This window comes from Alligator sinensis, unplaced genomic scaffold (genome assembly GCF_000455745.1).
Source record: "Alligator sinensis unplaced genomic scaffold, ASM45574v1 scaffold344_1, whole genome shotgun sequence".
NCBI lineage: Eukaryota > Metazoa > Chordata > Crocodylia > Alligatoridae > Alligator > Alligator sinensis.
Genome location: NW_005842427.1, coordinates 224,418 through 248,779, shown reverse-complemented (window position 1 = coordinate 248,779; position 24,362 = coordinate 224,418). Strand labels below are relative to the sequence as shown.

General features: G+C 46.4%; 1 protein-coding gene across 2 annotated transcripts in view; it reads left to right on the top strand.

The window, feature by feature from the left end:
- The window catches only part of ARHGAP31 (Rho GTPase activating protein 31), a 72,271-nt gene extending 49,826 nt beyond the window's left edge, over positions 1-22,445 (top strand). For both annotated transcript variants that reach the window (XM_025211740.1, XM_014522972.2), the window contains 9 exons: positions 4,856-4,938; positions 5,319-5,426; positions 7,311-7,453; positions 9,395-9,593; positions 10,990-11,114; positions 12,864-12,923; positions 13,571-14,185; positions 14,613-14,911; positions 15,852-22,445. In XM_025211740.1, coding sequence (XP_025067525.1) covers positions 4,856-4,938; positions 5,319-5,426; positions 7,311-7,453; positions 9,395-9,593; positions 10,990-11,114; positions 12,864-12,923; positions 13,571-14,185; positions 14,613-14,911; positions 15,852-18,308 — 4,089 coding nt within the window. In that variant the 3' untranslated portion in view covers positions 18,309-22,445. The remainder of the gene's footprint in view (positions 1-4,855; positions 4,939-5,318; positions 5,427-7,310; positions 7,454-9,394; positions 9,594-10,989; positions 11,115-12,863; positions 12,924-13,570; positions 14,186-14,612; positions 14,912-15,851) is intronic.
- Positions 22,446-24,362: the final 1,917 nt, after the last annotated feature.

Below are 24,362 nucleotides of genomic sequence, written 5' to 3'. Positions count from 1 at the left end.
ACGTATTGTTTCAAAAAAACTTCGCTGTCCTTTGAGATGAAGGGCACTATGGGAAAATTCTTCAGTGTGGACACACTTACATTTGGAGCCCTTTCAAGAGGGGAATCTTTCAAGAGGGCAGCAGCTGGTATGCTGTAATTGTTTTGAGTGAATAAACTGAGAATGATTCAAATATAGCAAAACCATTCTAACTTTAAGTTCCCCATGGGGTTGTGTAGCCGCAACTCTGGTTGACATCAGTGGCAGAGGTGAGTCCAGAACACCTTTAAAAATTGGTCTCTTGATCTTAAATTAGGACTACAACATCAAGACGCTCAAAGTTAGTGAGAATGTAAAAAAACAGATATGAGGTATTCTTTGATTATTATTTATTGAATAGTGCTTCTTTGTGAGCAGCAAGTGGCAGGCACCATTGTGTCTGCCAATGCTGACTGATAGATGAATGCTGAGGAGGGGGAATAACATGTAGATCTTCATGACATTTTTAAGTTTGCTGAGAAGTGCAGGCTTGGGGTGACTGAAATTATTTTGCAAATTTGGGTCAAATCTGATGAATAGATTTGGCCCAAAGATAAAAGGTCAAAAAGTCCAAATCTTTGACATTGTCTAAATTAAATGTTTCAGCTTTTCATCCTGAATACCATTTTCATTTTGAAATAGATCTAAATTTGATTTCAGCAAGAGAAAAGAAAAGGGGTTAAAGACCACCTCCCAAACTAAATGAACTGTTTCATTTGGGGTTGAATCAATGGTTTCAGTTGATCCAAAATAAGTATTTTATTCACTTCACCAGAATATCTGAAATGTTTTCCCTTTAAGTGAACCTAATTTGATCTTTTTTTTCTGACTTTTTGGTTCAGCCATTGCACCGAATTATACTGACAGGTCAAGAGAAACCCCCCCAGAAAGGGAATCTGATTGAATCTGCGATAGGTGGGCAGCTCTGCAAAGACAGCAGAATGCTGTTAGGAGCCAAGGATGTGTGTTAATCTCATCCTGTCTGACTCAGTGCTGTCTTGGACAGGGTATGGGCACAGTTTTGAGTCACCACTGTGATTCAGACATTAGTGGCCTAAGAAAAGCACGTTTTTAATCATGAGGGAAGGGTTAGCCTTTTGGCCCCCGCTGTGTCAAGTTTATGTATATAATATCCCAGACAACCTTGTTGAATGTTTATGGATGTTTACCCGTGCAGAGCAATGCTCCCCAATTTCCTATATATTCCAGCTGGTAATAGATATCTGCTCTGAGCTTGACACTGGTAGGTTCACACAAACACTAATACAAAGATTGCTCCATCAAAACAGATTGACAGTGGAAAGCTTCGTGTCCTCCCCCGCCTCCAGCTCTACTGCATGAGCTAGCCAGGAACTAGGGTGAATGTCCTCCAAACTGAAAACTTGCAGCACAGTCAGTTGTGTAAACAGGTGACAGATCATAAGTGCCCTTGACTATGCATCTGAACTCTCCTGTCCCCAGACTGATCTCTCCCTGTTTACAAGGTGAAACTTCCAACTTCAGAAATTAATGCTACCTTTAAAAACAATTTAACAAACAGCTGTTAGTTTGGTCCTTCAGTCTGGTATCCTCCAGTTCTTGATATTTGTGCTTAGTCCTATGTCCTGAAGATATTCCCCAATTTTATGTACTATACAAGGGGTTTCTAGCTCAGATGGGTTAGCAGCACAGCTTGTGGTTCTGAGTAGGTCATTGCCTCCCTTGGGTCACCATTCTTTTGCTGCCTGCCTCAACTCTTCTCTCTGGAAGCCTGCAACTACATGTGCAAGCTAAAATCTGTGCTTATTTACAGCTCTGTAACACAGCTGATGTCTAGCATTTCAGATATATGCACAAAAGTCTAGATGCTTCTCCCCCTCTATCTCTGGTCAGTACCATTGGCCAGCAAATCTCACAGGGAGAACATGTGCTTTCTCATTCCTCTTGTTTCTGGGATGACGGGAGTAGGGGTTTTTAAATACATTTTTAATAATACTTCAGCATTCCCAGTGAGGGCTTCAAACAAAAGAAAAATTAAATAGATTTTGGCATGGGTTCACAGTGTTCAAAACTCCAGAAGTGCAGTTTCCCTAGATTTCCACTTTAAGATCTGGGCATTCATTTTAGCCCAAAGCAGAGGTGGTGCCTGATAAAGCCCAGATGTGGACCTCCCCAAATTCACAGAAGTCAGACCTGGTCTCCTCCTTTTTCTGGTGCTGAACTTTGTGAAGGTCAAACAACACAGCAGTAGAAAGGTCAGCCTAACCTCTTCAAATGGCAAAAATAGCTCTATCCTTGCTTTGAATGAAGGTCATGGCTGGATCATTTTTACTCTAAATAACTCACTAGTGTCAGCCTCCATTAGGTGTTTTGAAGTTGCTGGCAAGTGCAGTGTTGGTTAATACATATTCCTTATCACTATGAACTTCTTTCCTAGGGAGATGTGTGATTCAGGCTATTTAAATTCGGTGGCACATACATGCAGTGTTACAGAAGCTGATGGTCTGGGGTCAGTGATTGCAGTGGTGCTCCTGTCAGTGACTTTATTGGTAAAGCTGGCAAAGCCTGTTGTCAATGAAGTGAGAGGTCTGGCAGTGGACACCATTATCTGGCATGGTCATGGTGATGTTGGAGGTGTCTGTGTGCCTGCAGTTGTGTGCTGGCAACAGATTCCAGCTATATAGTCCATCACTGGGTTCCCAACGCTGGGGCAGCAGGGGGATGTTTAGATCCATTGGTGAGGTTCATTTCTGGCAGCAGTATTGATGACGCTGGTCTGCATGTGATTTTTACATAAAGAACAGCTTGGAAGGAAAAGAGAGGTGACTGGAGTTATGATAGCAGAATAATTAATTTGGATCTAGCAATGACTGTGAATAGACAGGAAGATGCTTTTCTGGTTGTGGTTGATGATTTCAGGTTACTAATACTTAGGCAGTTGATGACTAGGGATGGATAGTTTCCTTCTTCTGGTTTGCAGCACTACTAACGTCCTCATGTAGACAAAGTTTCCATCAGCAGCGTGGGCTACATGTGTCTGTCACTGAACTAGCTCCAACATCCAGCAGCAGCAGTGTGGGCAGGCAGATCTGAGACAGTGGCACATTGTTTGCATCTCCTTGTGGTTAGTTTTCTCCAGTTGCACTGCTGAAAGGGAATAGCTGACAGACAAATAACAATGTGGAGATGAACTCCCAGGAATTCAGACAGGAGTTTCTCACAAACTTGCTCAGTTCCTGCTCATTAACGGCTTGTCTAAGAAGAAAGTGCATAACCTCCATCCTGAGTAAGCAAATCAAATCCCTAATTTGTTAATTAACTTATTAAGCAATGTATACACTCATATCTCTGAGGCACCTACCATCATAGAATTAACTCTACCATCCCACAGCACTATATGAGCTATGGTATCTACAGATGAAAGTTAACAATAATATTGCTCATTTTGATTTCTACGTTGCAATGATTTTCATCCCCTAAATCCAAGTTGTTTTCATTTCACAGAACTTGAAAGGGGCCTATCTTATTTTTCGAAATTGTTTGCAGTTTTTAAATATATATAAAAATGTATATATTCATTTGCTCGTTCCTTTCCTCTTCCTGTTTTTGCCCCAATAATTTTTGGAAATAAAAACAAGAAACACTAAAACAAAAACAAATTTTTGTAACTGTCTGGTGGAAAATAAAAGGGAATAGTCAAAAAGGCAAGAAAGGAAATGTTTCTCCTAATTAAAGAGCTCAAAGTGTTTAATGAACTAAGTCCTCATCTTTCAACCCTGGACTTGCAGGCAAGACCATACAGCAAGGCAAGAAAATACTGTTACTGGGAATGGAAGTCCTGAGAGGTAAATGAGACAGGGCTCCTTCTGATAACTACTCATCTTCTGTACATGCATCTCTTTTTGTCACTTTTCTGCTCCTTCTGAACTCATCACCTCAGCCAAATATTGTCTTGTCCTGCTACTTCTGGTCCCCCATGGACTGTGGCAGTCTGCCATCTGAGCAAGGGCAGCTGATATCACTACCTCTCTACGCCATAGCAGGGGAGCACTGGGACACTGATCAGGCATCTCATGCCCTCTTGAGCTAGAAGAAGAACAGACCTAGACAGCCTGCAGGACTCCAGGCTGGCTTGGGATGGGTGATGGCTTGTATTGTATTGGTTGTTACTTATCTTTAATTGACTAAGGTGTTTCTATGGGGAAAAGGAGAGAAAAAGAAGAGTGCATTGGTTTTGGGGACAGTAATGGCCTGCCTTGGGAGAGAAAGGTATGGGCTTGGGAGGGATTTCCCTAGACATGAGGCAGGGAAGTGGAAGGGAGTAGGGATGGGAGGGAACATGGAGGAGAGGGAGAAATGCTCTTTTCTTTTATGGAAGTAGTGACTGTACTTAGGAAGTGAGGTTGGGTTGGCCAAGGGGAATGCTTGCCTAAGTCAGAGGCCAGCGATCAGAGAGGGTGGGCAGGGCAGGGCAGATTGCTTTTGAATTTTTTGGGACAGCTTTTTGGATACTTATTTTAATATTTCATTCTTTTTTTTATAAGTTTAATAGATTCATAGATTGTAAGGGGCTGGAAGGGACCTTGTAGATCATGGGGTCCAATCTCCCTACACTAGGCAGGAAAAGACAACTGGGATCAAGTGACCCCAGCAAGGTGACGGTCCAGTCTCCTTTTGAAGATTTCCAGGGTAGGTGACTGCACCACCACCAGAGGGAGTTTATTCCATAGTCTGAACACCCAACAAAACAACACAGTTTGTTTGTCTTTTATTGCAAGCTTCCCTGAGCCCTTTTTGGGAAGGGTAGCACATGAATCAAATAAAAAAATAAATGAACAAATAATTTATTCCTCCCCAGGAGGCAGTATCACGCTTCCCAGAAGACCAGCAACTGGCCCAAATCCAAAATGTCATCCAGGAGCTCCCACCATCACACTACAGGTAAGAGTTCAGCCTCTGGGGTTGTAAGGGAGTTATTCTTAGCTGGTGAATACAGGACCCTGGAGTTCCTTGAAATCCTCAGGGTACCACACAACGTTATTTCCCTTTGGTGTGCAAACATGATTCACAAGTGAAACCCAGAGGTCTAAAATAGCTGCACTGGCTTTCTACTACCCCACCTGGCTGGTTTTCCATTTACACAAACTGCAGCCATATAGGGATGAAATCAGGATCTTCTGCACCAAAACGCAGGCTTGAGCCAGAGTGGAATTCTGTTAGCTATTCTTAATTAACAAGTTGCTACATCTTCCACTGGTAACTGGAGACATGGTCACATGCAGAAGGGCTGAAGCCCTTTTTCTTTCTCCAAACCCTTGCAGGACACTGGAATACCTGATCAAGCACCTGACTCACCTGGCTTCCTTCAGCAACATGACGAACATGCACACCAGAAACCTGGCACTAGTGTGGGCTCCTAATCTCCTCAGGTACTACAGGACTTTTTTCCATTTCCTTCCCAGGGCCCTGCTGTAATGCTGGACGAGCACTTGCAGGCAGGCTCTCAGATTGGTTCCACTAATGCAGCAACACTAAATCATGGGGCAAAGTAAAGACGATTTAAAAAATCACTCTAGTTAAACAATCTGAGGATTTACTCCTGAGCTTCCAGGGGAGGGAAATTGTTGGTTTTTAAACAGTGCCTTATTTGTAAGGTGACAGAGTTCATTTCAAAGTAAGGAGTTTATTCACCATTATGGAACAAAGGCAACTTTTTAGGAATGTTACTGCTTGAGTGGGATGGGATAGAGTTGAGAGAGAGATTGTAGCTAGGGAATAGGGGATTCTAGGGCAGTGAGGTGAAGCAGAGTATTGAAGACTTTAATCCAAATCTGCTGTGGTCACAAGTGAAACGAGGCTGAGGGCTGGAAGATAGCAGCTTGGGGACCATTGCCAGGATCACAAGACTACCAAGCAGTTTTTTGTCCTCTGTATATGGTAAACTCTGCAAACAGTCCCAGAAATGTAACTACAAGAGTTTCTGCAGGTGGACTGCAGGGTGGGTCATATCATGACAAAAAAAATGTTCTGGGGGAAAAATGATGAAATACTTAACCTATTTTTATTTTGTTGAAATTTGAATTTTTTGGCACTTTTATTTGAGAACAAAATACTGGAAGACCTGTGTAGAGTCCAGGACTAGATTAGCTGAGGGTACTGCAGGGAAGGATTAAAGGGCACTGGCGGAGCTGTTTGGGGAGCCCAGAACTGGAATAATAGTGGGAAATGCATGTGCCTGTAGGTCTGGTGTGAGCTGCATTGGCAAAGATGGGTAGATGTCTAAGAGTACAAGCAGTTCCTTGAATAACTAACTCATTCTTAAATTGCAAGCAGGGCAGAAACTGTCCTGTGAGTGGATCAAATGTCGAAACTATTGAGCATCACAAACTGGGCATTTAGCACTCAGATATTTCCATTCCAGCTACTGTCCTTCTTGTCAAACAACTTGAAGTCTGTTTCCTTTTGCAATCGATTGTAAGTGCAAATCCCAAGGAGGATAAGAAAGAGGCAGGCGATGGAACTACAGTCTCCTTACATGGTTATCCTCTTGGCAAGGCCTCAAGCTGTTATCTAATACACCAGTCATTAACTTTACAAAGGGTCCATTGCCCAGAGGTAATTTCTTCAGTAACACTTTGACATGTCAAGATAAGAAATGCTTCTCTGCTGAAAGAGAGGAGAGAAGGTAAGAGCGTAGGAGGGGGAGCAAGGGGAGGGATATAGAGGCAGGCATAAAAAAAATTAACATGAGAAAGGAGAGCTGAAGCCAACTCACAAGGTTCAGACAGAATCTCCCCTCAAATTTGATCTGTTGGTTTTGGTTCATATCCATCTTATGGAGTTAAGTTCAAACCACAAAGCTCCTGTCTGGGTCGTGAGAGTTTGAAGGGATTCTGCTATCCAGTGTTGTGGTCCGGGCCCATCTCTAACAGAAAGGGGACAATGAGAAGGTGAAAAGAGAAGGACATGTAGATGGAAACAGGAGGGGAAAAAAACCTTCTGTGGAAGGAAACCAGGTGAAACTAAAAAATGGAGTTTAGAAAACAGCCCAGAGAGGGAATGAAAAGGTAGAGATGATGGATGAAACATGGAGGGAATAAAGAAGGAATGGAAAGGTAAAGGAGGAATGAAAGGAATGGAAAGATACCATAAGAGAAAAGGTGCAGAAGACACAGCAACAGAAGGTAAAAAATTCTCATTCAAGCCACAGGAGGAAAGGGCACCACACAATTCACACCAGAGGAAAGCTAAAACAATCATGAGATACAGTGTCTTACCATATTTATGGTTGCTTCTCCCACCCCGTGGTTCAGATCAAAGGAGATTGAGGCAATAGGCTGCAACGGGGATGCGGCCTTCCTGGAAGTGCGAGTCCAGCAGCTGGTGATCGAGTTCATCCTGAACCATGTGGATCAGATCTTTAACAACATAAAAGCCAGCTCCATGGAGAATGATGGTAACTGCTTCTGCTGCTGCATGCATGAACCACCAGACCTCTGCACCTCTTTCTACCAGTTCCTTATCACTGTAGCTTCTTATCGACTCTCCTTAGTTTACCCTAAGCCTCCTTACCTGTCCCCCCCCCTCCACTAACCATAATACCTCTCACTGACATTACTGACACCCCCAGCTGAAACATTAACCCTTCCCACAGATGCTCCTAGACCTACCAATATCCTTCTCACCAATACCCTTCCTTACCCCTTGCCTTTTTCTCTGGACTCCCAACAATATATTTATTTTTTCCCCGCTTTTATATTTACCTATAAGGGCTAAACATATTGCCTAAAGACCCAGTATAAGCCAGGCTCCCCATTCACAGCTCTCCCATATGCCTCAATCCTGATGTGCAGGGGCCCATTCTTTGAACCCACTTGCCTGTGGCTCCAGTGAGCCCTCTAGACTGAGCTGCAGCCACCTCAGCTCTTCCAGTGCTAGTGCAGTTCCCATGTTCTTGTTTTCCATTGGAAGAAAATTCTTCCCTTGGAAGAAAATGAGGGCCACAGAGTGAAGGATTCTATATTTGGGTTATTTCCAATGGTCACAAACACTCCCTATTCAACCTGGAGGGATGTGGGCAGTGGGGTCCCCCAGGGCTCAGTCCTCGGACCCGCACTGTTCAACATCTTCATCAGCAACTTGGACAAGGGGGTAAAAAGCACCCTATTCAAATGTGCTGATGACACTAAGATGTGGGGGGAAGTGAGCACGCTAGAAGGGAGGAATAGGCTGCAATCAGACCTAGATAGGTTACAGGGGTGGGTGGATGAGAACAGGATGGGTCTCAACACTGACAAGTGCAAGGTGCTGCACGTGGTGGGGAAGAACCAGCAGCATACCTACAGACTGGGGAGCTCCCTTCTCGTCAGCGCAGAGGCAGAAGAGGATCTCGCAGTCATTATTGATGCCAAAATGAACATGGGCTGACAGTGTGGGGACGCGGTCAGGAAGGCCAACCGTACCTTGTCATGCATTCACAGATGCATCTCAAGCAAGTCCAAGGAGGTGATCCTCCACCCCTATGCGACACAGGTCAGGCCCCAGTTGGAGTACTGCCTCCAGTTCTGGGCGCCGCACTTCAGGAGGGATGTGGACAACATGGAGAGGGTCCAAAGGAGGGCCACTCGTATGATCAGGGGGCAGCAGGGCAGGCCCTACAAGGAGAGGCTAAAGGACCTGAACCTGTTCAGCCTTCACAAGAGAAGGCTGAGGGGGGATCTAGTGGCCTGTTACAAACTAGTCAGAGGGGACCAGCAGGCCTTGGGGGAGTCCCTGTTCCCCCGAGCACTACCAGGAGTGACAAGAAAGAACGGTCACAAGCTGGCAGAGGGTAGATTCAGGCTAGACATCAGGAGGTGCTACTTCACAGTCAGGGCAGCTAAGATCTGGAACCAACTTCCAAGAGAAGTAGTGCTGGCTCCTACCCTGGGGGGCTTTAAGAGGAGGCTGGATGAAAACCTTGCCGGGACCCCAGTACTTTTTCCTGCCGTGGCAGGGGGTCAGACTTAATGATCTGCTCAGGTCCCTTCCGACCCTTCCGACCCTACCTACTATGAAACAGGTAGTAGAGAGAAGGACCAGCCACAAAGTTCAGCCCTGGGTTCAGTCTTCCCTGATGTATGGGAGAACAAGGATCCAAGCAGGTCAAAGTGGTGCATCTTTTGCTGTGAGGCAGCTATGGTAAAAGAAGCAACCCAGGGTAATAGAGAGCTTAGCTGGTAAACCGAACTCTGCTGGAAGGCACTGTGTTATGATTGAGAGGGATCCTAAGACAGAGGTCCTCTTGGGCAAGTACATCTCTGTGCAAGCGTTTTATGCCCTGCCCAAAAGGACCTAGCTGAGAGTCCTAGCTCAGGTCTGACCTCCTGGGGCTGAAATTTCCCTTTTCCTTTTTCAGAGAGCATGCCAGTGGTGAAGAGTCTTACCCTCCCCTCAGCCTCCTTGCCCATGAAACTGGTGAGCCTTGAAGAAGCTCAGGCCCGGAGTCTGTCAGCTTCCCACCCTGCCCGGAAGGAGAGAAGAGAGAACAGCTTGCCTGAGATTGTCCCAGTTACTGGATCCTTTTTCCATACTGTCGTTGACTTACCCGACAGCAAGTAAGTGTCCAAAGCAGGCTACAAAATAAAAATGCCACCTAAGAGACAGACAGAGAGAACATCCGTATCTTCTGATAAAATATGACAGAGACCAAGAGGGAGAATCTGGGTAGAGTGATCCCCTCCACCCACCCAGTGAAGGAAAGGCAACCATCCTAGAGGGAGGAGGTTGTATTTCCTACCCTTTGGGGGGAGGGGAGAAATCACTCTTTGTGAGTGTTTCTGAGTGTGATTTTACAGCCCCACTGGGCTTCCGGCTCCCACCCCACCTCAGACCAGAAACATGCCAGCCTGTGCAGGAAGGATTGATTGTCTTTTTATGCTTAGGGGCCACTTCGAATTTGGCTGGGTGGGTTGACTGTCTAACAGGTCTTAAAACATCTGTTGCAGGAGCTCCACCTGCTGGTGGCTGCCTAGTGCATGACTGTCTATTCTCATCAGTCATTGGTCCTGTCTGTGAAGAGCAGGGCCTTGAGGGGAAATTGCACTCTTGTTGTATGATTAAGTGATTTTTCACAACAGGGCACCAGTGCTGTGAGCAAAAGAGCCTGACCACAAGCTAATTTTGCTGGAGCTGTCGGCATTGCTACCTACCTACCTAATCTAATAATGCATGCCAAAAGCACTTCCTGACACTCAGATTACAGCAGAAACTCATTTTTCTAGTGACCCATGAAAACTCTTATCAGAGTTGTTTCTATAAATTTACTATATAGTGGGACAGATCCCGCTCCCAGAATACTGGGGAGCATGATAGAGACAGTTTACTCCCAGGAAAATGCAAAAGGGGTTTGCTTGTATTTAACATCTGGTGGCATCTCCTTTTCTCTATAGTGTGGCAACAATGAGCTTTGCTCTGATCTCCAGGGGTCTTTTGAAGGGGACACTGTCTCTCTAATGTCCTCTTCTGAGTGTCAGACTGATAGAGAAGACAAATTGCTGAAGCAAAGAGATGCATGGAGCGAGAGTTGGTTGATGCAGCATGCAGGATGAACAGAGTGAGACTAGCAGGGAGGCAAAGACAAAAATCTACACTATAATCAAGGAAAACATGCTACAGAGGTGGTGGGTTCTACAGTTTCAGGCTGGGATTTTCCAAGGGAGTAAGGGAATGAGTGCTCAGCTCCTATTGAGGGTCACAGGGATTAAGGAGCCCAGTTTCTTTGGGCCCCTTTAAAAATCTCTTCCTCTTGGCCTATGTCATATATGCCTTGCCCATCCCAGAAGTGAAAAGAGACAGAGAACTAAAGAAGGGCAGAGGCTGAGAGGACTGGGGGGCAGAGGCGGGGGCAAGAGGGGAGAGGGAAGGTAGAGATTCCCATGGTACGCCAAGCAGGGAGGTCTTCCGTGCTCAGCTTCAGGCACCTATCACTGACCTGTGTGTTTTTCCTTCTAGGAGAAAATTATCCACCAAGTCCAAAAAATGGAAGTCAATATTTAACCTGGGCCGGTCTGGGTCGGAATCAAAACCTAAACTGAGCCGAAATGGCAGTGTCTTTGTGAGAGCGCAGAAGCTGTCTGGTGAGAATGAGGGATTTTGGTTCATTCTCTCCCTCTGCCAGCTCTTCCAATCTGTCCCGTAGGCTGGTTTAAAGGCAGTATTGGGACACATCAGGATCGAGGCATATGGGAGAGCTGTGGATAAGGAGCTTGGCTTATACTGGGTCTTTAGGCAATATGTTTAGCCTTTATAGGTAAATATAAAAGTGGGGAAAAAATAAAAATATTGTTGGGAGTCCAGAGAAAAAGGATCTAATCCCTTAATGCTAATGCCACAAGCTTTAGGATACAGATTGTTTTTCTGAAGAGAGCAATGGAGTCACATAGTTGAACCCTTGCATCACAGGCCATTCTGTTAGTGTTGCAAAGAATGTAGTCACAGCCAGACTACGTCAGCCAACTCCCATGAATACTCCATTGTGGCACTGGAAGGAACATACTTCATTGCTCAATGCCCATGCACAGGGGTTGGAAGGACTAGATATTGTTGCCTTGGATCACTTAGATAAATTCAGCATCCCAGATACAGATTGTGGGGGCCCATGCTTGTGGAAATGTTCTCCTTCATCACCTGGCTTGGCTCCATTTCCTAACACTCTCTCCATGGCACTTCGAGTGGAGATGTCCCATGACTAAGAAACCATTAAAGAACCAATTATGCTCAGTGTCCTGCTTTCAAAAGGATCTTTGTGAAAACTGGCATCCCACGCTCCCTGGCTTTCTGCCCTTCAGTGGAGCAGTGGAAATTATTATATCTACTACTAGGTTTAAAAGCAAAAAGATGTCTTTCCTAATGGCCAACACACCCTAAACTGTGGATCCCCCAACACTGCCATCTTAAATGGTGTACTGCTGCCAAGCAGCATATTCAGTGTTGCTAACTCAATGCATTAAAAAATCATGAGCCTGGTTCTAAAAATCAGGAGATTGGGTTAGGCAACACGGGGAGGTTTTTTTTAATAATACATTTTGCACTCTTTAAATTAGCCTTCTGGTGCTGGAGGATTTAGAAGTTGTGTGTTTTAGGCCTTCTCTACAATCATCAGGACCAGAAATTCATTTAGTTCTTAAAAAAAGAAAAAGAAGTGGGCTTGCATAATCTCATGAATTCAGGAGTTTGGACTTTAAAATGAATAGAACAAGGTTAGCTATAAAATTGCTGAAGTTGGCAACATTCCCTATGGTTTGTTCAGTTGGCATGGTCCACAGAGTAGAAATTAGCTTGAACCCTAGTCCACATCTGCTTGGCCACAAGGATGGTCCTGACTGAAGCTTACAGCTACATTTTCACTTCCATCTGGTACAACTTGCACAAGCTGTCTACAGGCACAGGCAGGAAACCTGCAGGAGATTGTAAGATAGCCTTTGGTAATGCTTTAACCACAGGACCATTCTGTCATAATAAGAAATATTTTAAACAAGCTTCATCCCCAAAGCTACATTTTTCAGTCTGGATCTTACCTCTCCCAAACCTGGGAGACCAGGGTTCATCCTGTACCAAGTGCTATCCTAAAGGTCAGCACTGTGAGAGACCAGGCTGCTTGCTTTAAACACCAGGGCATGAAACCCCAGATCCTCAAAGGTATTTTGGTGTTGATTTCCATGGGCATAAGGGATCTAAATGCCTTGATGGACCTGGGCCTCTGTGCTTTTTCCTGGTGTTAGCCCTGCACTTTGATCAGAGGCTGTAATGATAGTGTGTTTTGCAGTTAGGCTGTGAACTGAGAGTCCCCAGGCTCTGAAATAGATTTCTAAAATTGATTTCCACAGAGAAAGCAACAATTCGACCTGCTAAAAGCATGGACTCGCTGTGCTCCCTGCCTGTGGAAGGTAAGATGCTGGTAGTCTGTGCACTTTAGCCCCACAGCTAAGGGCCAGGCCTGTGTTTTCTTAGTTGTCTCATGTGTCTGCAGGCATGTTGGCCAGTGTTTGTGTTTCCATGGGTGGTCGCCGACTTACAGGTCTGTGTTCACTTATCTCTGTGCCCGTGTGTCTTTGCCTGCCTCTCCTGTCCCTCCATGGCCATGCACTCTTGTCCCCTGTGTGTTTGTAGGTTGCCATATGCACCTGGACATGAATATGGGCCTGGATGGATGTTTGTTACTGACACAATTGGCATAATTTGGTTCTTGGTGGGCACCAGGTCCCTGTTTGTGGGAAGGCAAACTAGAAAGAGGACATGGCTGTATAATTTCCCTGTAGCCAGCCAGCAAAGACCCTGACAGGGTGTCTGGCAGGGATAATTGAGTGAAAAATCCCAGATAATTGCTTTGAGAGGGGACCCTGTCTGGCTCTAGTTCCTGTCCTGGGTAAGCTGAAAGTGAATCCTGTCCACTTCCCTCTACCAGGGATTCTGGAGAGCTGTGGGAGTCTGGTGGAGCTTCTTGCTCCAGGGTCTACTGAGGAGGGTTTCCCTGAGGGCAGTGATTGCCATAAGCGCTCCTTTGCTGATCATCTTGTTCCTCCTCTCCCCCCAGGGGAGGATGAGAAGAGCCGGTTCAAACGCACAGTGGCTGCTGGAGGATTCTTCATTCCAGTGATGAAGGTGCGGACAGGGGGCACGGGAAGCTCATACGACCTCAGCAAGGAGAATGAGTGGAACCATGAAGGGACCATCACAGGAGCCATGGGAGGTTCAGAGCACAGTGGGGACAAAGCCTCCCCCAGGACCTCTCAGGCTCGGCCGCCCCCCGAGCAGCTGAAGGTATTCCGGGCTGCGGAGGACCCTGAGAATGAGCAGACCTCCCCGAAGATGTGCCGCATGTTCTACACCTCAGAGGCGGCCGCCAAGTCAGGCTTCCCCAGCAACCTCTTCCCTCTGGAGGCCTCCCCTCGGCACCAAAGGAAAGCCCTGACCATCTCAGAGCCCTTTGCTGTCTCTGTGCCCCTCCGGGTGTCTGCAGTCATCAGCACCAACAGCACCCCATGCCGCATCCCTGCCAAGGACAAGCCAGTCCTTTCCAGCTTGGAAGAACTGTGTCCCTTGGGGGCAGATGGCTCCACCCCCACTGCACAAGAAGAGGAAAGCCATGCCAGGCCTGAGCAGGCCACAGGCAGGGAGGAGAAGGCACCTGGGGATGAGACTGCAGCAGGTAAAGCTGGGAGCAGCAGCCAGTTTGCTAAGCAAAACCTACGCGGGGCTGAGAAATTGCTCCATTGCAGGGAATCCACTGCATGAGGACTCTTCCAGCCAGTGCAGTCAGCATGGCAGTGAAGAGACCCATGGCTCCCAATGGTGGACTGTGGGTGGGGAGAAGCTCATGGGCCCAAATGGCACGTAGTGGGTGGTTGGAGTGGGTGGGTGCCCCCAGTACTTCCAGTGCAGCCTCAGTGTAAACTTCCTCCCAGCAGTGTCATGACTGAGCCAGCTGGCACTCAAAAATCATATGGTAAAGGACATTGGCCTATATCAGCTATAATGGGTTGAATCTAGACACCAGCATTACTGCTGCACTCTGTGGCAGGCACATGCACCAGACTGTGAGAGGTTCATGGAATTCATCTGTGTCTCCAATCCAGGTTCTTCCATTGAGAAACTGTCAGCAGCCAGAAAGCCTGTACCTTTAGAAACCCCCAAACCAATAGCAGAAAACCAGGAGCCAGTGGGTGGCAGGAACAACAGTGGCATCAAGAAAAGCCCAGTACATGATGCCAACCTGGCTCAGGCATCAGCATCAGAGACCCCAGCAGGCCTGTGCCCAGCAGAGCAGTCCATGCACAGCCAGGTCAGGATGAAGGAAGGCCTATCAGAAAGGGACAGCTGGCAGCAGGAGATCTCAAGGGCTAAAGAGGTGGAGGCCTTGTTTCTCAGAGAACTGGTAAGGAGGAACCCATGAAGAGGGGTTGAGGGATGTTCCTAGAGGGTGATGGATATGATGCCTTCTTACTGGGGTAGTCTGAAACATATCTGTTCTTTGTGGGTTGCAGACAAGGCTAGGGAGCTTCCTAGCATGTCTGCAGATAGACAGCTTCATGCATATGCACTAAGCAGGGGTAGACATGGCCAGAGGCTGGTTTACTTTCCCTGCTTGCACTTCTCTCTCCTCTTAATCCTCTCTTCACTGTACTGCCTCAGTGGATACAGTTGTTCTTCCTCTGGAAGCTCCTCTAGGTGGCTGGCCACATTGATCCTCCATCTCTGAATTCCTTTTTCTGCTGTCCTGCTGTTTGCATTCTTACCCTCTCAGAAACACTCACTATTCCTTTCCTTTCACCTCTTGATTAATTCCCTTGGCCACTGCTGCCAGGTGCACATAAGTTTCCAGAAAGCTACCCCAAATGACCTTCAGCTCTGAATGGCTCCAGTGAATTTAGAATCTGGTGACGTGTGGGAGCAGTTCAGATGATTCTTTCCCATATGCATGACATCGCATTTGTCAACATTTATTTAATGGGGAGTGTAGCACAGCTTGCCGAGGCAAGCAGTTGTGTTTAAGGGGGCAGGTTGGAGGAGTGCCTGAGGAACCGTCTGTTGTTTCTCAGTTAACTCACTTACTGAACTTGTTTCCTGTCTTGATTTCTAGCCCTACCCTCTGATGATCTCTCCTGTAAAGCTGCTTGTGTGTAATCATACTTACTTTGCCAAACTTCTGGTGCTGGTGGTGGGATGCGTGTGTGTGTGTGTGTGTGCTGAGGTTCCCACTTGTCTGACTGGATTCCAAGAGGGTGGCTGTAGGCAGCATACTGGGCAGTTGGGAGTGGGGCATGCACTGATAAGGTGATAGCTTACTAGATAGTGACATTTCTGGTGTGTTTCAGGCTGAAGATGATGCTGCCAATGCCCTACTGGAACCCCTATGGCCAGAGATTCAACAGGAGCTCAAAATTATTGAGCCTGAAGAGGAGCTCTCGTCCTTCCCCACAGCGGCCCCAGAGGCAGGCCAACCCCAGCAAGTGTTAACACTCGGGAGTGAGTCTGCTGCCTCACCGCAAACAAATAGTTTCTCCTGTGGCTCAGTGGTGGCCCCAGGCCTGTCCGAACTAGGAACTATAGTCAGAACCTCATGCATCACATCTCAAGGTCCGTTATGTGGTGTCCCCTCCAAAGATGGATCCAGTGGCCTCCAGAGTTTTCAATCTGAACAGGCTGCACAGCCTGACAGGGATGCTGCCGTACCCAGGCCAGGCGCTGTGCCCTGTGGGACTGCTGCCCCAAACAACCACCCAAAAGTGGAGGGCCTCGCAAGTGCTCTTCATGCCCCTCCCCAAGACTTGAAGCTTCATGGAGAGCAAGGGCTTGAGGAGGTTCTTTCCAGAGATGAACTCTCTGGCCCTAAAGGGGCCTGTTTGGACTCAGAGAAGAGAAAAGGCAGCAGTAGCCTGCCACTGAGGGAAAAGGGTGGCATCCCTATAGGACAGGACAGAGCCCAGGCCAAAAGGGAGAAGGTTGGCAAAATGGCTTCAGGTGTAGGCAGTGTGTTCCTGTCAAAGATGCAAAATGGAGTCAGAGTCCCACATCCCTTAGAGGACAATGTAGCCAACAAAGCCCAAGAGACATTTGACCAAGAGGAAGAGGAGGCATGGACAGACAACGTGCAGGGCTTGGAGCTGGTAGAGCCTTGGGAGGATCACCAGTGGGTGACCAGCCCACTCCACTCCCCCACTTTCAAGGACATCCAAGAAAAGGGGATGCCAGACTTTCAGCCGCCAAGTCACGGAGCAGAGGGGAGCCTTGCCACTCGGCCACGATTCAGCCGTAGCCTTTCCCTGGATAGTAAAGACACGGTGATGAGTCTGTGGATTGTCCAGCCACCTTCCACAAATGCAGCTGAAAAGCCCCCCTGTGACAATCTTTTACTCAGGGCTGGGAAGGTGTCAGTCTCACCGTGTGGCCCAAGCAAAGTCGAGCAAGATGAGAGCTATCTGAGTCCTCCAGAGGCACTGCCTGCCAGGCTGGAGGGACAGGTTATGGTCTCTCTTTCAGAGCCAGAGCAGAAAGAAGTGCATAGGAGCAAAGCTAACCCTCTGGGCTTGAAGCCAGAGCTGTCTTTGTCACACCATAATAACCCAGACAATTCCTTACAGCCAAAGAACACAGATGAAGACCCACCCAAGCTTCAAGAGGTCATGCTCAGTGAAGCGTCCCTGCCCAAAGGACTGTGTTCTGCCAGTGAGTCACAGCTAGGTAGCAACAAAAGTGAAGACACTCCCCGTAAAATGAGAACCAGGCCGTCATCTCTCAACCTGGATTCTTTCCTTTCAGCCCCAGATTTCTTCAAGTTTGAGGGCCTGGTCATGCCCACTTCACCTGGAAACATCCTGTGTGGGCAGAAGGAAATGAAGGGCAGTGATTCTGTCCCATCGCTGCCTGTTGCTTGGCCTGCTGGGAACACAGCTGACTACTGGGGATCTCGCTTTGAGGCTTGCAGAGACCTAGACCTAGATTACATGACTGTGACCCATGCCACCACAGGCCGCCGTAACTCTGCCCCTGTGAGTGTGTCAGCGGTGAGGACCTCCTTTATGGTCAAGATGTGCCAGGCCAGAGCAGTGCCGGTGATACCGCCCAAGATTCAGTATACACAGATCCCACAGCCATTGCAGCCTCAGAAGGCTGATGAGGATGCCTCTCCAGCACCAGAGAAGAAGGAAACAGAAGCAAGTTCAGCCACTAAGCAGACTCACAGGGCAGCTTGGAGTCACCCTGAGCCTCCAAAGAGCCCACGGGCAGAGAAGAAAGCCAAAGAGGAGAAAGAAAACAGTACCCCCACTGAAATGGATTCAACCCCTTCCAGCCAGAGTGGCCTCAACCCTCCTCCAGACCTGTCTCACTCTAATAATACTTCCAGCCAGGATGCCCCTGTGCTGCGTCGGAAGCGCACCTCAGAGGGGGAGACCTCTGCGGACAACCCCCAGTCCTCAAAAATGGAGAGGCCGTCAGGATTCTCCAAGCCTTCCTACAGATCCAGGCCGGGAAGGCCACAGAGCCTTATTCTCTTCAGCCCCCCTTTCCCCATCATGGACCACCCCTCTTCCTCCACAGACTCCAGGGTGTTGTTATCACCCATAAGAAGCCCCTCTCAGACCACCTCTCCCACCCCCATTTGTGGCGATCTGTCTGGGACTCCGCAGACAACGCCTGAGGGGGTCACTCTGAGGAACAAAATGACCATCCCCAAGAATGGCCAAAGACTGGAGACCTCCACCAGCTGCTTTTATCAGCCCCAGAGGAGGTCAGTGATTCTAGATGGGAGAAGTGGGAGGCAGATTGAATAAAGGCATTTCCCCTCCTCTCCTCTTCCCTGGTGGATGAGACAGGAGCATCTATTTGTTGCTGTTGTTATTGTTATAAATATTCTATGCAAGGAGGACACAAATCCCCCCACCCTTTTTTGTCTCCTATAGAGCATTTTGCTACTGAGGTTCATGTTCTCTCTGTCTTCCTTTTGCTTCTGGCCCTCCCCACTTCTCCCGACCCCATATTATCTGCTTTATCCCAAGGAATTTGTCTTTCCTCTGTCTTATTTTCTAACATGGACTGTCTGAAAACCTTGCCCTCTGTCTGGAAAAAAACTTGCTGTGTTCCAGTGGACTTGAGGACAAGGAGGTAAGATCCAGCAGGGACATCCTTTTCCCTTCCTAATGAAGGACCAATTGCACATCCAGCTTTGCTGACCTGTTCTGGGTGGGATGGGACAAGATAATCCTTGAGATCCCTCTCAACGCTATGAGTCTCTAGGCAAACTGCAGAGGAAGCTGGTGGTACCTGAAGGTAGGAAGGCAAAACTCACTTGTGAAGATCATGTTGGATGTGAGTTACTCCAGAGAGCCCTCGTGTACCAATACTCCACATGGAAGGCACTGCCTCTAGCTGTAGTCTTGCAAGATAGATGTACACCCCCACCAGAACAGACAAAGGCTGGAAGGAATGTAGCTGGATAGGAGAAGTCCAACTTCCCTTTTAACCTACTGATCTGTGCATGCCTGGTTGTATCACAGATAATACCACCTGTGGTAAAATTTGGTTGGAGGTTGCTTGTGGCTGGTTCTCTGGTTACAGGGTGGTGGTGGCTACTCTGGCTGATGGTGGTAGAAGTGACATTTTGGGTCAAAAGGAAAACCAGGATCAACTTTTTGTTATCCTGTAAGGCCAGTTTATGAGCCCACAATTCTCCCCAGCCACTAGTTCACCTGTAGCCATCTTGTCCACCTCCAGTTGCATAGCAACCCACCTGCTTGACAAATATGAGAGCATCTAACCAGCATGTCCTTGGTCTTGGCCTACCCATCTCCTGATTTGTGCTTATCCAGCTGGTGGCCTCCCACTTCTGCCAAGTGGCATGACTTGGGCCATTGGCTTCTTGCTCCTTCCATCTTTCACAAGACTGTAGCTCAGCTCTACTGACTGCCTGCCTTACTCCCACTTACCTGGCCAACAGGCATCTTCAGACCAGCGAGGAACAATGCAAAAAGGATGATTTGCAGGTGCACAGAGCAGACCATAAACCATATCCTGAGTGGAAAGGAAGGGGAATTCCGTTTTAATTAAGCTCATGCCTGGGAAGGCTGTTATCATTGCTAGCAACTATGTATTCATATAGAGAAAAGCTGCCAGTGGCTTCCATTATAAACCTTCTAACTCTAAATTAACCACAGACTCAGCTGTTGATTAGTGTATGACTGTAGACTGTTGTATAGCCCCATGCAGTCCATGGTGTCTCTGTATTTGAAGACCACTAGTGATACTGTAGCACAGAGACACATACCAGTGCTACCACCAACATGACATGGTCCTAGCAATTACATCTGTAGAGCTCAGAATCTACCTGATACTTAGCATGTGCTGCAGTTTGAATAGGAACTAAGCAGCTAGAAGGGCAGGACTAGGATTCCCACTACAAGCGATGATCAGGAGAAATCTCCAGTTGGCTGTGGGCTTGGACTCACAACACGTTTACACTGGTGTAATCGGTTTGGATGCTGGTGTGACAAAAGTAGAGCAAACACTTAACGTAGAGCTCTATACCAGTAATTCACTTAAGCCTGGTGTAGAATTATCCTGAAAATAATTACAGGTAGGACTACATCATAGTACTTTGTGTGTCCACACCTTATTCCAGAAGAGCAGTTTGCTCCAGGCAAGCCATATACAGCTATTCTGGGAGAGTAATATCTGTCAGCCCTGGATCCAGGTGTAGTTTACATTGATGTAAAAAACTGAGGTAAGTTACACTGGCACAAACGTGTAATCACTAGATCCTGTGTTTAGATTTTTATTTAAAGGAATGTCCATTGTTGGTGTTTCAACTGTAGCTGTTGCTGGTTAGCAGGTGAGGTCTGTGCAAGAAATTGCCACTTACTTGGTATTATCAGGACTCTAAGCTCTAGATTCATGAAGGTATTTAGAGAGCTAACTAACTCCCACTAATTTCAAAGGGCAGGTATGAAAGATTATGTAAATCAAGGCAGAGGAGAACTAGTTCTAGATGCCAAATTAGCCTAGAAAAAACCTAGAAACTTGCTTAGATTTATGTTCCTCTGTTGACCTCAGCAGCTGTTTAACATAAGAAAGCAGTGCAGCAGCCTGCCTTGAGCATGGGACTCCCCCCTGACCATGATTGCATCTTGTACCTTGACTATCTGCAGTCTCCCAAAGCAAGCAGCAAAGCTTGTCTCTTCAACTTTCTTTTAACATAATTCTGCTGTTTGTTTAATTTGCCTGGGAGCCAAGGGCCCTCATCCAGCTCTTTGTGAGAGGCCTGGATTCTTAGTCATGGTCATACAGTGAAAGGGAAGTGGTGAGGCTTGGGTAGGCACAGCATTTAACAGTTTACTGCAAAACTTTTTTGCAAACATAATGTGAATATAAATGGTTCTAAAGTGTTTCAGTTTCAATGAGCAGATGTTGCAGTGTGTGTGAGAAACTGTGAAGGGAGAGTAGGAATAGATAAATGAGTTTCAAAAAGTGAAATGTCAAAAAGACACTGAAGTGATGAAAGGTTGACTCCTGAAATGCTCTAATTTTTTGATATAATGAAATCTCTGAGACTAAAAACTGAAGGAAGGGTAGTATGTATAATATATATAATCTTAACGGGGTCCCTTTAAAATAATTATATCTATTTTGCAGCTTGGACCCCTATTTACTTAAAATTTCTGTTCTGAACTTTAGATGATGCACCCAGCAAGATGCCCTGCATATAGGGACATCTCTTGTAGAACAACAGAAATTGCCCTGTTTATCATCATAAAGTTGGGCTTGGGACCTCAAGTTTTGCAAAAGTGGGAGTATTTGGATCAAGTGTTCCAGCTCAGCTCCCTGGAGATGTGGGCCCCAAGGTACCAGGTTCAGCTCTGGAGACAAACTTCTCCAGAGTTCACGGCACTTGAAAGTGAGATTCAGTGTCAAACCTGTTTCTGCTATAGTTAGTTATGTGCAGTCAGTAGAACCACATTTATGCTAGAGCCATACTGTTCTAATTGAATTATGGCAAGCTGCAATGATGCAGTGTATTCATACCAGCCACCCCTTTTTTGGTGCACTTCTGCCCCATCTCCGTATACAACATATCCTGCACACATAGCAGCAGTGCACTGGGGATATCAAATCCATGGTTTCAAGCATGGCTCTTCAAATCTGGGGATTGTGGGAGTTTCTGCAAGGTACTGTAACAGAATAGATATATGAGAGATGGACTTACTGCCTATTCTTAATGCTTGGAAATGGCTTTCCAAGATCTTAGGGTTGGATCTAAACACTTGCAGACCACATGACTGCAAAAACTACTCAGAGTTTGAAATGAGTATAGTTCTCACCCTCCTGAGAAGAGTTTTAGGATCTTTTCTAGGGTTTGCAGACCTGATGTTCTCAGTCCTGACATAGTAGGGCAAACCTCTGTTGCTTATAAGATCTAGAAGCATAACCCAGAGAAGTAACTTAGATGCATGCAAATCCTATTAAATACAGGGGTGTTGACATGAGAAATTACTTAGCTGGATGAAGAAATTCTTGGCAGGTATAGGAAACCTCTGGCTGGATGGGTGGGGTGCTTGTGTGAGACACCTATCTGATGGGTAGGGGTGTTGTTGGGTATAGGAGACACCTGGTAGGATGGGAAGGGTGCTGGTGAATGTGGAACTAGAGGGTGTTGTCATTGCTGAAAATAATTAGGGAGCAGGACTATATGTTACACTAGCAAATATGTTGACATAGACTATCTATCCCACTTGATCACTGAGCAAGGAGTAAAGTGCTTTTCTGAGGCAGCAGTTCAGCACAGGAAGGCTTCACAGGAGCTTAGATCTGCAAGACACAATATCAGCAAAGCCTGCAATGATTCCCTTCAGCCAGAATCCAGAAGGGGCAATCAAAAGCTTTCAATCTTTCCTCTCTTTGGTTATTAAAATGCCAGTGCTGATGACTCTTGTGTTAAATTGATATATATATATATATATATATTTATATAAAAGAGCAGTTATATATAAATATATATATATATATATATATATAAAAGTGTAATTAAAAGTGAAGGAATTGTCTAAACAGCATCTATTACTTCTGTGAACCTCGGCCAATGTTTAGAAATGTTGTCCATTAAAACGTCTCTGCCTCTGAGAGCATGAAATGGAATGACCTGTTCCCCAGGAAGGAGAAGCTCGTTAGATCTGCTGAATGGCTGTGGGGCAGTAGGGGCCTGATCTCCTCTCTCTTGAAGTCAGTAGTGACACTCCCACTGATACCAGTGAGAACAGGACTGGGGACTCAACAAGCACTGACCAGACCAGTGAGCCCCAATATTGTGTGACTAAAACCGCCTCATGCCCTTGTCCCCTACTCCTTCGAGACCTGTTGGAGTTTCAGCCTCACCACTTAATGCTCCCCGGAGTAAACCTACAGGGGACTTGGCTAGGCTAGGGGGTCACCCATGTTCTTTGTAGTCACAACTTGCTCCCACTTCAACTACTCAGGGGGAATGGAGCCTGGTGCATTTACCAGTGTAGCAACTTCAGCTGGTGGCTAAGTGGGACAGTACTGAGGAAGGAGAAGGAACCGAGTAGCCAGGTTCTGCTTTAGGGCTGAATGGTAAGTGCAGACACCAAGAAAAAATAAAGTTGAAGCCTACTGCACCCCCTTCAGTGAACTGGATTCATGCAAAGCAGATGGTTGGAAATCAGACACTATGAAGGGACAGGCTCACTTGCTGTCACTTATTTCTTCTGGTACTCCTGCTGGATGGTGTTCTTGTTAAGCATTGTGTCCAGGTGGGCTGCCTGATTTGTGCGTTACTGCTTTTTTTTTTTTTTTTAAAGAGAGTTTTTCCAGGTCTCATCCAAGAGATTAAACTGGAGTTTTTATAAAACAGTCCGGTGCCGTGGTGATGTGTTGAAGCATTTTTTTTCTTCTATTCCTCTGCATAAGTAAATGATCTTTCCTTCCCCTGTCACAATACCTAACCCCTGCAATTTTCACCTAGAAACATTATAGAATAAGATATTCCTCCTGCACCCCTGCCCCCTCTTCATTAAGTGTGTGAAATAAATTAGTGGCCCAGTGGTCAGAGGTGCTGAACAGTCACAACTCCCATGGAGGACAAGGACAACAGATGCATAGAAACTTTGAAAATCAGGCTAAGGTTTGGGGCTTTACCCTTATTTGAAGCATTTAAGGTTTCTAAGACTAGCCGCATCTTCCTGAAAACCTCTTATGGCATTGAGCAGCTGATGTTCAAAGATATTCACTGAATTTATTATTTATTACATTGAAGGGGAATACAGCATGTATTGGGTTCTTTCTCTCCAGGGGAAGAGAGAGAAATACACAGATATGAATAACCTGACACTAGTACAGGGGTCACAGAGAGAGAAAAGGGGACAACTGAACTAGTCTCGAAAGAACAAAAGTAGTTACTATGAAAACATTGCCCATGTGTTGGATGTTTTCTGTATCTACTACTGTTGAAAGGCAAAGAATAATGATGAACCTAACTAAAAATTTGTGCTCTTTCCCATGGGCTCTCACAGGGCCCTCATGACTGCAATCTATGTATTTAGTACTGCAGTAAATAACATCACTAGCATCTGTTGCCGTTTGTTCTGGAAAAAATGTATGGCGATGCTAACCCTTTGTGGCCTACATGACCAACACTGCAATCTAACCTGCTGCTCACTCTTTGGGAAAAAACACCAAACCTTTAGGTTAAAGCAGGTACATTTGCTCACTAGCCAGCTGAGCCTGGGACTTCACTTCCCCTCCAAGCCATGCTCCCACCCTTGGCATTCCCTTCTGGAAAATCACTAGAATGTGCTTCCTGTTAGTATCCAAGGCAACTG